General features: G+C 35.4%; 1 protein-coding gene across 3 annotated transcripts in view; it reads right to left on the reverse strand.

Annotated features, from left to right (window-relative positions):
- Window positions 1-7,156, reverse strand: part of LOC109235148 (uncharacterized protein At1g04910) — an 8,597-nt gene extending 1,441 nt beyond the window's left edge. The window contains exons 1-8 of one of the 3 annotated variants that reach the window (XM_019401120.1): window positions 6,454-7,154; window positions 5,931-6,000; window positions 3,559-3,641; window positions 3,368-3,456; window positions 2,420-2,617; window positions 1,270-1,474; window positions 1,009-1,176; window positions 59-226 (exon numbers count right to left, since the gene is read on the reverse strand). In XM_019401120.1, the coding sequence (XP_019256665.1) occupies window positions 59-226; window positions 1,009-1,176; window positions 1,270-1,474; window positions 2,420-2,617; window positions 3,368-3,456; window positions 3,559-3,641; window positions 5,931-6,000; window positions 6,454-6,858 (1,386 nt within the window). In that variant the 5' untranslated portion in view covers window positions 6,859-7,154. Of the gene's footprint in view, window positions 1-58; window positions 227-1,008; window positions 1,177-1,269; window positions 1,475-2,419; window positions 2,618-3,367; window positions 3,457-3,558; window positions 3,642-5,930; window positions 6,001-6,453 lie in introns of all 3 variants that reach the window. The other 2 variants (XM_019401121.1, XM_019401122.1) reach the window with 2 other exon arrangements.

The following is a 12,242-nucleotide window of genomic DNA, read 5'->3' on the forward strand; positions in this document are numbered from 1 at the left end:
GGGGATGGAGGGGAGAAAATCTAAAAGGCCTGGAGACGGCAAATCAAACAATTTAAACCTGAAATGGAGCTAGTTCTTCTGGGGTGGCCAGCATATCTTTAGTTTGTAAAAGAGGAAACATTTCTAATAGTGGTTTCATATGTCGCTCAGAGTCGTATATTTTTCCAGATGCTAAATAGATGGATGTAGTCTTGTCAAATCCCATGCCTCTTAACATCAAACCAACCTGATAAAAAGTGTGTAGAAAATTAGCCACGAAAATGATAAAGCGCCAAGGAAAAGCAAAAACAATAAAAAGTTGATATACAGCAGTAATGCTTGAGAGGTAAAGCCCACAGAAGCAAGACGTGAAACTGCAGTAGCTTTTATGAGAATAACATATAGTAGTTGGAATCTTACTAAAAAGCTAGTCACAATCATGCAACTCACCTGAGACAGTACATATTGACTAAAGAAGACAAAGAAGAAGAATAGTCCACTCACATTTCCAAGGTATCCTTCTCACACATGATTGAAAAAGGAGAAGAAATTTTCAAAAAATCAACTTACCACTAAGTATACTACTCAAGTCTCACGAGTCACTTCATAGATATTTCTTGGTGAACTAGGGGAAGCCAACAAAAATAATACAAGTAAAACCAGTGCAATTATATACTGTTACCCACACATCATCTCATAAAGATCCTTGTGCCTAGCATAAGTATACACTAAATCTCAGACAAAGATAGGAATTCATGAACTGAAATTAAGATCAGGTACAAAGAAGTGTTCTCCAGAAAATATTTTAGACAATATGGATTCTAAGGAAAACTTTTCTTAATGAAGGAAGTCTCACAAAGGATCAGAAAGCTCTGACCAGGCCAAGAAAGTACAGCCATACCACTTATCTGAAATATAACGTGTTCCTTTTACAAAAGTGCCTAACTTCCTATGTGCATAAGATATAAAAGATATAAACAACATGAAAGTCAAACATCTTGAAAAGGGCTGACAATGACAAGATATTACCTCTAAAGGAGTTAAGGGGCACTTGCCATTAATCCTGATAGCTCCAGGACGAATCACACGACCAGGTTTTGTAAATTTTCCCTTCCATCCTCTCTCTCTTGCAGCATCCATGTCCCTTTTTTCTTCTTCACCACCATCATATATACAACAAGAGAAAGCCACCATATCCTGCAAGAGAGTGATCAAGGCTCAATACCCTTGGAAATCTAAGCCGTGGAGCACATAAACAATCAATATATAGCAGTTCCACATGAAACTAACCTCCTCAAAGCGGAGATGCACAGAGATATACTTTCCACTATTATTGGCACTCCGTTCTTTCATTCTTGCAACCAATGTTTCCCCCAAACTCAAAATAGGATTTGAAAATCTAAGGGCTTCATAATTTGCCAGGCACCTAAGCCGCTGAACGGCTGGAGGAGCATCAAATGATAAACGATTTGCAAACGGGGATATTCTGATGAGCCTGAGCGCACGATTAGATAACTCTTAGCAAAAATGGTGGCCATAAATAACAAAACAAAATGCTTCAAATATGAACAAATGAACCTATCAAGTAAGCATCAAAGAATTGGCAAGGAATATATATGTATTGCTTGATTATTCTCCCAAGCTATCGGGTGTTTAAATAACTATTATAAACTAGGAAAGAAATCAAGGCTACATAATTACAAATAAATAATTCTCTCTAACTGAATCTTTACAAATATGCATGATAATGGCTCAGAAAATTAAACAGGAGGCTCCTTTCTGTACAAAAGCTAAACACTTCCTGCATTTTGTTATCTTCAGTGGAGAGACCACTTTATATTTGTACAAGAATAAGATGAAAGATTTCCACTAAGAATTTAGGTCATCACCCAGAAGGATCAATATCAAACATAAAGCACCAGGTCCTCCGCCTAGGCCTTTCTTTTCCCTTTTGTGAGTCACGGTCACCGGAGAATGGTAAACATGGAAAATCTTTTGAAATTAAAGAAGGAAGGGTGATACGTAGGTTGCATAAAATTTAGGAGAAGACAAATCTAGTTTCCAAGCTGGAAAGTAAATCAGAGTTGTATTTCACAATGAAAAGCACCAGCATTAGCTTGCTATCTTTCTGTCATCCCAAGAGAGAAATGCAACAAATCAAAATAAGTACCAAACATACCTCAAAACATGAATCTTAAAGCAAAAACCCCAAGAGGAACCCATAGGAGGAAGAGCAAGCACTCCAGATGTATATCATATAATCAATTATGAAACTACTTTAAACTAGAACTAAGTATGAGTTTCCATAACAAGGACTCCATCGTATCATCACAAGGATAAATGTCGTATCAATGATTAGGCCTAACATCCTAAGTAAAGGCAGTTCAGCCTAAGAGTCAAAGCGGTGACAAAAAAAAAAAAGAAATGTCCAGGAACTCACTTTTCTTCAAGCAGCTTTGGAAGAACTGTATCCCTGTAGTAACTGATGGAGGACCAAGCCTTGATCCTGAAGTTGTAAACATTGCTCATATTGTAATCAAATCGTTCCATAATATAATCAGGAATCTTGTCCACCACTCGCACATCATTGGCTAGGGATTTGACAAAAAATTCTTCATCATAGATATCTCCGAACTTGCTGCAGAAAAACAACCATGGAGCATTTTTATGATTTGCAATTAAAGAAGGTGCAGAATTAGATGGATGTTAAACTCAAGATTGGTCAAGAGAATGGCCATGCTTAAAACAAACTAAAAACAACTATCTCAGAAATAATTATACGACAATCCACCACCAGATTTTAGTTTGCTTCAACAATACCTCCAAAGGAAATGGCATAAACCTAAGGTATAGATTCCCAGACTAACAAATCTGTTCAAATTCTAGAGGTACTGAAATCTTTTTTGCGGCCATTTGTCATATATTCAACTAGAGGTAGTACATTTATATTAAAGGGAAGTCAGTTCTAATGAGCAGGTAAAGCATCTCAAGAGCTTCAACAACACCAAAAACAATATACCCAGTGCGATTCCACAAGTGGGGTCTGGGGAGGGTGAGGTGTACGCAGACCTATCCCTACCTTGTGTGAGATAGAGAGATTGTTTCCGATAGACCCTCGGTTAAAGAAAAGCAATTTCAAACATACGTTTGAAAAATTCAAGGGTAAAAATAGTAATTAAAAAAACAAAAAATAAAAAATAAAAAATAAGCAAAGATGGTAAAAGAAAAATAAAAAAATTAGTAAAGCATCTCAAGAGCTTGTCAGCACAAAAAGCTAGCCAAGGTAATGAGCAACCGCCAAATTCCTGAGTTTTACAGTATATAAATGTTCGTCTAAGGAAATACTGCATTACTCAAACAAACAAAGAAGATGAAAGAGCTGGCCAACCTTGGATCCCTCCAAATGCTATGAAAATGGAAGTGTGGAATGACCAGGGTCGCATTAAGATAACCTGCCACAGAAACAGCATTGCATATCTGGAAGCACAAAAGCAACAATTCTGATATTAAACTACTACCGTCACGCAAGCAAAACTTCAGCAATTCAAGAACAATTATCTTTGGAACTAAAGGACATACCGATGTCCTTTGCTGATTCAGACCACCATTTGCTTCAATATAAAGGTAACCATTTGATTCAGGCAAACCTGAAGATATTCGACCTAGTCCAGTGTTATCAAAGGCGAAAAGCGCAAAGAAAGCTCTAAGGTCTATTGGGGCTTTAAGCACAATGCGCAAAAAAAGGTAGGCTTTAATGAAAAAAGGCGCAAATGGAGAAAAACGACAAATATGTATGTGTATTCCAAGACTAATATCTATAAGCATGAATACCAAATATATGGACAAAGAAATTAAAGAAAATTTATGATAAAGTGAAATATCAATTGCTTAGTGCCGCCTCTTCAAAACGATACTCATTGGCAAGGAAAAGTATGTCTTAGATCCATGATGATAATACTGAAGCGTCCACTAAGCAAGGCGAAGCGCTCAACATGTTTTGAGCCTCGCTTCAGGGCTTAAGCGCGCTTTTGAAACCTCATCACAAGTATCCTATATCTACCTCAGGGTGCTCAGCACGAGTACTTGAAACCTTAGCATTGGTACTCACTATCTACTCGTGCTCCGCAAGGATATTTTGGACCTTAGCACAAGTTCTTGGAAACTCAACACGGGTACTTGAAACTCAGCTCGAGTACTCGGTACCTACCTGTGCTCAATACGGGTTCTTAAAACCTAAGCACGGGTACTTGAAACCTCAGCATAGGTACCTAGAACCTTCAAGACCCAAAACACTACTCTTTATAAGAGTTCAATCTATTAGAAATAGGCTGAATAGACTAATAAATACTTATACTTGCACTGATTTGACATCCTAGCCCCTCTACTTCACGAAATTTCAAAATGATACTTGTACTTGTTCAAACGTTATGTTTTAAACGCCTCTGACTGTTGACTAAGATTATGAGGCAACTATTTATCTGAGTTGGCACAATTGCGTGATCCCTAAATAAGAGGCTGCATCTTATATTTTTATTTTATTTTTTTGCTTTTTATAGAGTTTTCATCCCCAAACTACATTATTGAACGACGGAAGCTTCAAGAATTGGGGTAAAAATCAGGTTCTTTTTTAATTTTCCTCAGTTTAAATCTCACTGTTATTGCTGGGTATTATTTACAAAATTCCTTTGCTACCATTAGTGGATCTGAGGTTGCTAAGGTATCGTTTCCGGCAACTAAAGCTTCCACCGGATAAACCTTTTTTTAATTGTGTGACAGAATTCCCTGTCTCACAAACTAATTCAAACACACTATACACATAGCACCTCCTTGAAGAGGACCCAGATACATTCATACACCTGACACAAAAAATTCACCTGCAACTTGCTCCAAAAAAAGTACATAAAAACAAGAATAAGCCCACTACTATTCTCGATTCTCAGGCACACACCAACACCCGTACCTTCACCAATCACCATTACAAACAATCTCCCTCTCCAAATAATACTTTCAAACACCACCATTAAACACATACTATAGACACCAAAACATACAAACTCAATTTTCCCTCACTTGAACATCATAGCTTCTCCACCCATACTCTCACTGTCTCTCACCAAAAAATCTCACTAGAGAACGCCCATTTTCTCACATCTCCACGTAAATCCCCAACCTCATCAAATAACTTTTGTCCACCCAAAATTATGAATGCTTCTCTGCCAGGGAGGAATGAAGGTGAAAGGATGGAAATTTTGGGAAAGTTTTTCTGAAAAGATAAAAGAACAGATAAAGAGAGGGTGAGGTTCAGGTTATCGGTTATTTGGTTTGAGGCGTGAAGGATGAGAGAGAGTATACAAAAAGGCAAAATCAATAAAGGGTTATTTTATTGTTTTTTTGTAAAGATAGTAAATGGTGTGGCATAATTTATCTGATGTGGATTCTGACATTAGCGCGATTGAGAGACACACAGCATCTGAGGGATTTAAAACACCCAATTTTGAACAAGTTCAAGTGTCTAAATGAAATTCCGTGGAGTAAAGGGGTCAGGATGTCAAAATGGAATAAGTACAGGTGTCTACCAGGCTATTCTGCCTTAGAAATAAGAAAATTTTAGATTACAAGAAATAAAAAAAAGGTTATTTGAATAAGAAAACTTATCTAAATACCGAGGCTCCTAGTTTCGACTAATTATAGAAGAATATTTTGTATTATAAACCTAAACATATAGGATGAGGTCATGAACCTTAAATTTTCTAGCATATAACTGCAGTAGTTATCTTGAGTTTCAAATTACGATAAGATTATGCATTGGGAAACCTCCAATATAACCTGAATGGCCGAATGCAACCAGAGAGTTGCACTTACTATATGAAGAATAATTAAGAGATAGAGAGAGAAGCAACATAGTGTACTAACGAGGATAAAAGATAAGTTTGATTCTCCAAATTTTCTACCTCCTGAGGATTTGTTAATGCACGGTCTCCATTCACCACCTCTGTAGGAGTTTTTCCATATTGTTGAAATCTACAGGAAATTTGCACCTCTAGTTAGTAGGATTGTAAAAGCATTATATACAAAATTGTTTTCCCTGCAAGTACATTTCACAACCAGCTTCATTACCAACATTGACATCATGCATCTTTATGAGAATTTGAATTAAAATATCAGGAATCATAAAATAACATCAAGTTACAAAGTACGCACTTATTGACAGATGTACTGCTCTGAATTAACAGATGATGAAGAAGCAAAGATGAGGAGAAAATTTATAGGGTAATAACAGTAAAACAACTATAATCAATGGCATTGATCCACAACAGAGAAGAGCCAAATACACTCAGTATTATAGATCTAGACTAAACAGGAGCAATCCTAATTAAATAAATTTGCATTGGAACTAACTCAGTAATCCCCAAAAACCCACAAGTCACTCCAAGATAGAATTTTTATTATCAAACAAAAAAAATAGAGTCTAACCGCATGAGCAGTGGAATTATCGGAGTCCATTTCAGGTAGAAGCTTGGCATAAAGCTGGGGGCTCCGGTAAAGGGACCCGGGAGCAGGGTGGTGCCTGATGTTAGGAACAACATCAAACGATACAGTCCCCATGTAAAACAACATCCCCGCTATGTAGAGCAAAGGAGCAAAGAGGAATATCCCCTGACGGCGTAGCAGAATCGATAGAATGAACCAAGCAAGACGATGGGCGAAGTTTCTAGGTCCGGGTTGACCCGGGGTAAAACGGGCGCTGGGTTTGACCCGGGATCCACCACCACTATTACTATTACTAGTGCTGCGTAAACGAGGCGACCGAGAGCGGGGGGATGAGGGCGTGGATGGACTGCTGTGTCCACTGCTCGGTAGCCTATTGTAAGCGTGCATATCGACAATACAATAACGCTCAATTACATTGCATTCTATAATTTTTCCCAATCCTTTATCTCGCAAAAGGGTTTTCGAGATTTACAACAATATTCTTCAAAATTAATGTTCCTCTCTCTCTCTCTCTCTCAAATTGGATTTGATATTAGGGTAGAGAGAGGGAGGACGTTGAAGAAGAGAAAATATAGCCAAAGTGTTGAACAATGGTGAAAATTTGCGAAAGAGAAAAATCGCAGAACTGAGGAGAAGGTGCGCACGTGACCTGACCAAAAAGATGGATGCAATTAGGCTGTGATGCAAGGAGGAACGCACGTGCCTCTCATTAGTGACGGAGAGAGAGAAAGACAAGTATATATATATATATATATATTATGTCAGAGGGCTTGCTGTGTTTCTATGTCATGTTTGTACGGCAAGGTTTAATTGCGCTTTCTAAAGTTACTATCTTAGTAAAATTTGCTTAAGAATATAGTGGCTAGAGGAAAGGTGGAGTAATATCTTTCATTTACTTAAAAAAGAAAAAAATGATAATACTCTGCTTTTATACATAAATTTGATTCTAATATTCTTTTAGGACATTAATTGTGACGCTAAACTATTGTAATTTTGTTTACGGCCGACTCCAATGGCTTAACACTTACTCAATCCGGTTACTTTTACTGTCTATTATGGACTTTGTACCCCTAAAAAATAATAAATAAAGTGTATAGTTTACCATGATACCCATGTTAATTGATACATATATTTAATGGATTTGAAAAAACAAATTAAAATGAGTAATTAATACTATGGGTATGACAGAAAAAAAAATTCCTTTTTATGCTAAAAGTAATAAGTAAAAGTGAATCTATTTTTAGATTACTGGACAAGTAAAAATGAACAGAGCGAGAATATTTTACTAATATCGATGGTAAAAAAACTGCAAAAGCGAGCAAGATATTTAGAAAATGCCAAAAATGTAAGGTGATAGATTACATGAATAAATAGGCAAGAAGAAAAATGAAACGGAGGCATCAGCTGCTTTCACAAAGGAGTTGGCAACATGTGAGTTCTTCTACTTTCCCAATTCCTACAGCTATCGTGCCTACTGTCACGCCTTCCTAATTCAACAACAACAAATTTAGTGTAATCCCACAATTTATTAATCTGGAAAGATAAGATATATAAAGCCTTACTCATAACTTATGTAAGTAGAGAGGCTGCTTCCGCATGCCTTCCTAATTCATTAGTAGAAATAAATTTCACACTCATTATCCTTTCAAACATTTTTTTCCAATTGATGCTTTAGTATTCAATATATGGATTTAGCCCATCCGTAGAGGTGGCAAAATGGTTAAAAGAAAATAGTTATCCATTCATATTATCCATTAAAACTAGGTTGGGTAATGAACTTTTTAACAACTGGTCGAATATAGATAAAAACCATATTATCCACTTAGAAAATGGATAACCAATGGATAACTAATGGGTTAACTTTTACATTTGTAAAAACTCAAATTAGGGGTTCCTCAAGTTTGAAAGACTAGAAATTCTCCCAAAACTGATCATATTCAAGAAACCATGGATAATGTGGATATCCATATTATCCGCCCGATAACTCATTTTTTATCCGTATTAAATATGGGCCGGATCAGATAATTTACCTTTTTTTTTTAAATTACTCGTTTGACCTGCTCATATCCGACCCACCCCACCCATTTGCCACCCCTACCCATCTGTATGGTCTTCATTTTTCATGTAATCTTTTTTTCTTTGAATCAAATGAATCAATATGTGGGGTTAAAGTAATCGTTTCACTTTATATCACTTAAACTTTATGATTATTTTCCACTAAAGGCACCTTTTTCTAATGTAATTACTGATCTGCTCCATAAAAACGTTCAGAAAGAAGAAAAAACGAAGGTCCAATATAGTGATTGTATGGGTCAAAAAACTATATAAGCTTTTTCAAAAACTTCAGCTTATATAGTGCTGAACTTTTTACAAATGAACTAAATAACTTCAGCATCTTCTGCTGAAGTTTTTGAAAAAGCTTATCCAGGACAAAAAAACTTCAGCTTATTTAGTGCTGAAGTTTTTACAAATGAACTAAATAACTTCAGCATCTTCTGCTGAAGTTTTTGAAAAAGCTTATCAAGGACAACAAAACTTCAGCTTATTTAGGGTGTGTTTGGTATAACGGAAAATATTTTTCGTGGAAAATATTTTCCAAGAAAATGTTTTCTTGGAAAACAAGTAGTAATCTTATTCATTTCCCGGTGTTTGGTACGCAAATTAAGGAAAATGACTTCTCAAGGGTATTCATAAATAATTTAGATATAATAAACATGAAGCCATAAACTTTCAAACCAACAACCTTCCGAATCCACAAATTTCATAAACTTTCGAAACCGCGGAATTTCGAACCCGTAAACTTCCAAACACATAAACCTCTGAACTCATAACTTTGGTACTTATAAAATTTTGAACGTTTAAAACGATAAAAAAAAATTAAAACTGAAAAATATATTTAAAAAATATTTTTTTAGGGGGGGTAGGGGCAGGGGCAGGGGTGGGAGGGGGAGGGGCAGGGGGTGGAGGTGGGGGAAGGGGGCAGAAATTTGAAATTACAAAAAGAAAGTGTGAGAAATGGTTTAATTTTGTAGGGAGGGGGGAGGGGCTGGGGGTAGGAGGTTAGGGAGGAAGTGGGGGTGGGTGGTGCAGAAAAACAAAAAAACAAAAATTTGAAATTGCAAAAAAAAAAATAAGGTAAACTTTTTTTTTTTTTTTTGCGGGAGAGGGGGGTTGGGGGTGGGGTAGGGTGGGTAGTAACAGAAAATTGAATTTTTTTTTTAAAAAACGTTTTGGAGAAACGGGGGGGGGGGTTTGGTGAGGGTGGGGAATGTTGAGAAGGAGTTTTGGAAAATATTTTCCCTTCTCTTGATAAGGAAAACATTAAAATGAATTGATAAGGAAAATGTTTTCCAAAATATTTAAGCCAACCAAACATGGGAAAATTGGAAAACATTTTCCGGAAAATGTTTTCCTTCATACCAAACACACCCTTAGTGCTAAAGTTTTTGCAAATGAACTAAATAACTTCAGCATCTTCTGCTGAAGTTGTTGAAAAAGCTTATCCAGGACAAAAAAAACTTCAGCTTATTTAGTGCTGAAGTTTTTTACAAATGAACTAAATAACTTCAGCATCTTTTGCTGAAATTTTTGAAAAAGCTTATCCAGGACAAAAAAACTTCAACGTATTTAGTGTTAAAGTTGTTACAAATGAACTAAATAACTTCAACATCACAAAACTCAGCTACTAGAATGCTTAAGTTCAGCGATTACAAATAGAAACTTCAACAAATAGAGAACAAAATTTCAACACTATAATGCTTAAGTTCAGCAATTACAAACAAAAATTCAGCACACTTGGTTTAACAATTTTTGCTACTTCAGGCCTGTCTACTAGAATGTTGAAGTTTTGCGTGATTGTCTTTGCTACTTCAGCCCTGTATGCTGAAGTTACGCGAAGTGGGTACGCTTGCAATTCTTTTTGCAAAGCGGGCACAAGTTAAAATATGACCCAAAAAGCAGGTATAGATACAAATGCCCCCAAAATTTTCCAAGGCCAAACTCAAAACCAAAATAGGATGGGGCTTAATTTCAATATTTAAACATATATAGTTGGTTATGGGATTGGTTTAGATGTTGGAAATTAGCCAAATGACACAATTTACGTTTGAATTTTTATTTCAAAATCAGATTCCGCCTCTTTCACCAAACACACTAACCTTGGATTTAGGGGCTAACATTTTAAAGCAGCTAAATATATTTAAGTTGTGTTATAAATAGAATGTTATTTAAGGTGAATGTCTATATTTTAGAGAGATTTTAAGGCTTGTTACTTGGTGTCTAAGTCACTTTTCTCCTATAAATAGAGGGGTCATATTCCATTGTAATTCATCTCAAATCAATAAGAATTCTCTTCCTCTACTTTTCTCTGCAATATTTTTCTTCCTCTTTTATTGTTTTATAATACGTTATCAGCACGAGACTCTAACCAATTGAGTAGAAGCTTTGGGATTGAGTATAATGATTGTCAATTGTTCCATGAACTTCCTTTATGATTAAATTATGGATTTAAGGTATGTATTTCACCGTATATTTCTCTTATATTTTATAATTTGATTTTAAATACAAGCAAAGACAATAAATTTTGATTATAACTCTAATGGAGTTAGTAAGAAATTATAATCACTCGAAGTGGTAAAATTTCTTTGTTTTGCCATGATCAAATTCATGTATGATTGTGGGCAAAGAATTGAAAATCCGTCCCATTGAATTTGCTCCATTCTCATTCCCTTAAGAGAATGTCATAGCAGTATGTGATAAGTTTGAAAGAAGATAAAATTATTACTATCAATGTATCAATGGATGTGGACGTGGCAATAGACGAAATTATAATCATCATCATTGTGTAATGAGAATAATAAGGATTCTCAAAATAATCCTTCACTCTGTGAAAGTAATATTTGCCATCGATTTGACATAAGATTTTATAAAGCACATATAGATGATTATGGTCCATTCATGATGTGAATGTGACAACATCTAATTTATGAATACATATTCATTCTTGGAAGAATATGAACGTGCTAGTGGTAGTGAATATACCACACTCACCTCTAGAAGGAGGTTTGAGATTATATAAGAAAATAATGTCATTATTATGGCATAAATGGTCATTGGTCACGTACTTATTATACGCCAAAATATTTTAGCAATGTGATTATTAAAAGACAACGATAATGCAAGAAACAGATCTTGCATATAATTTGGACCATAACCATGATGGTATAACTTTCTCTTTAAAAGAGATATTCACCTTATGGATGTTGATGAATATGTGGTACTACAAAATTAATTGAGAACTCAGCAAGAGCCAATTATACTATTTTGGAGAAACACAATTGATTACCAATAAGGTATTGTGTTGTAGTAAGTCTCAAAGAAACTTATTGAGTTTCTAAAGTATTCGCGAAAGCAATTGGTTATATTGAGACTATAAATAAAGGAAAGATTTAATATCTTCTATTACTACAACTTGTAGCATGGTAATATGTATGTGAAAAGCTACCTGCTTTATTCTCCAATTTGTACTACATAAATAAAAGAATGCCACAATAAAGTGGATGTTCATTGATATAAAAACCCATATCATAATAAACTTGGAGTTTATCGATAATTGCACACGTCATGGTGTAAACCTGAACTTTATCAATATTGATAATTTATTCAGTTGGCATAATTGGTTTAGCCATGATAATTTAAGTATGATGTGCAAAAATAAAAGAGAATTCACATGGGTAAATATTACCATCAATGTATCAATAGATGTGGACATG

This window comes from Nicotiana attenuata, chromosome 12 (assembly GCF_001879085.1).
Source record: "Nicotiana attenuata strain UT chromosome 12, NIATTr2, whole genome shotgun sequence".
NCBI lineage: Eukaryota > Viridiplantae > Streptophyta > Magnoliopsida > Solanales > Solanaceae > Nicotiana > Nicotiana attenuata.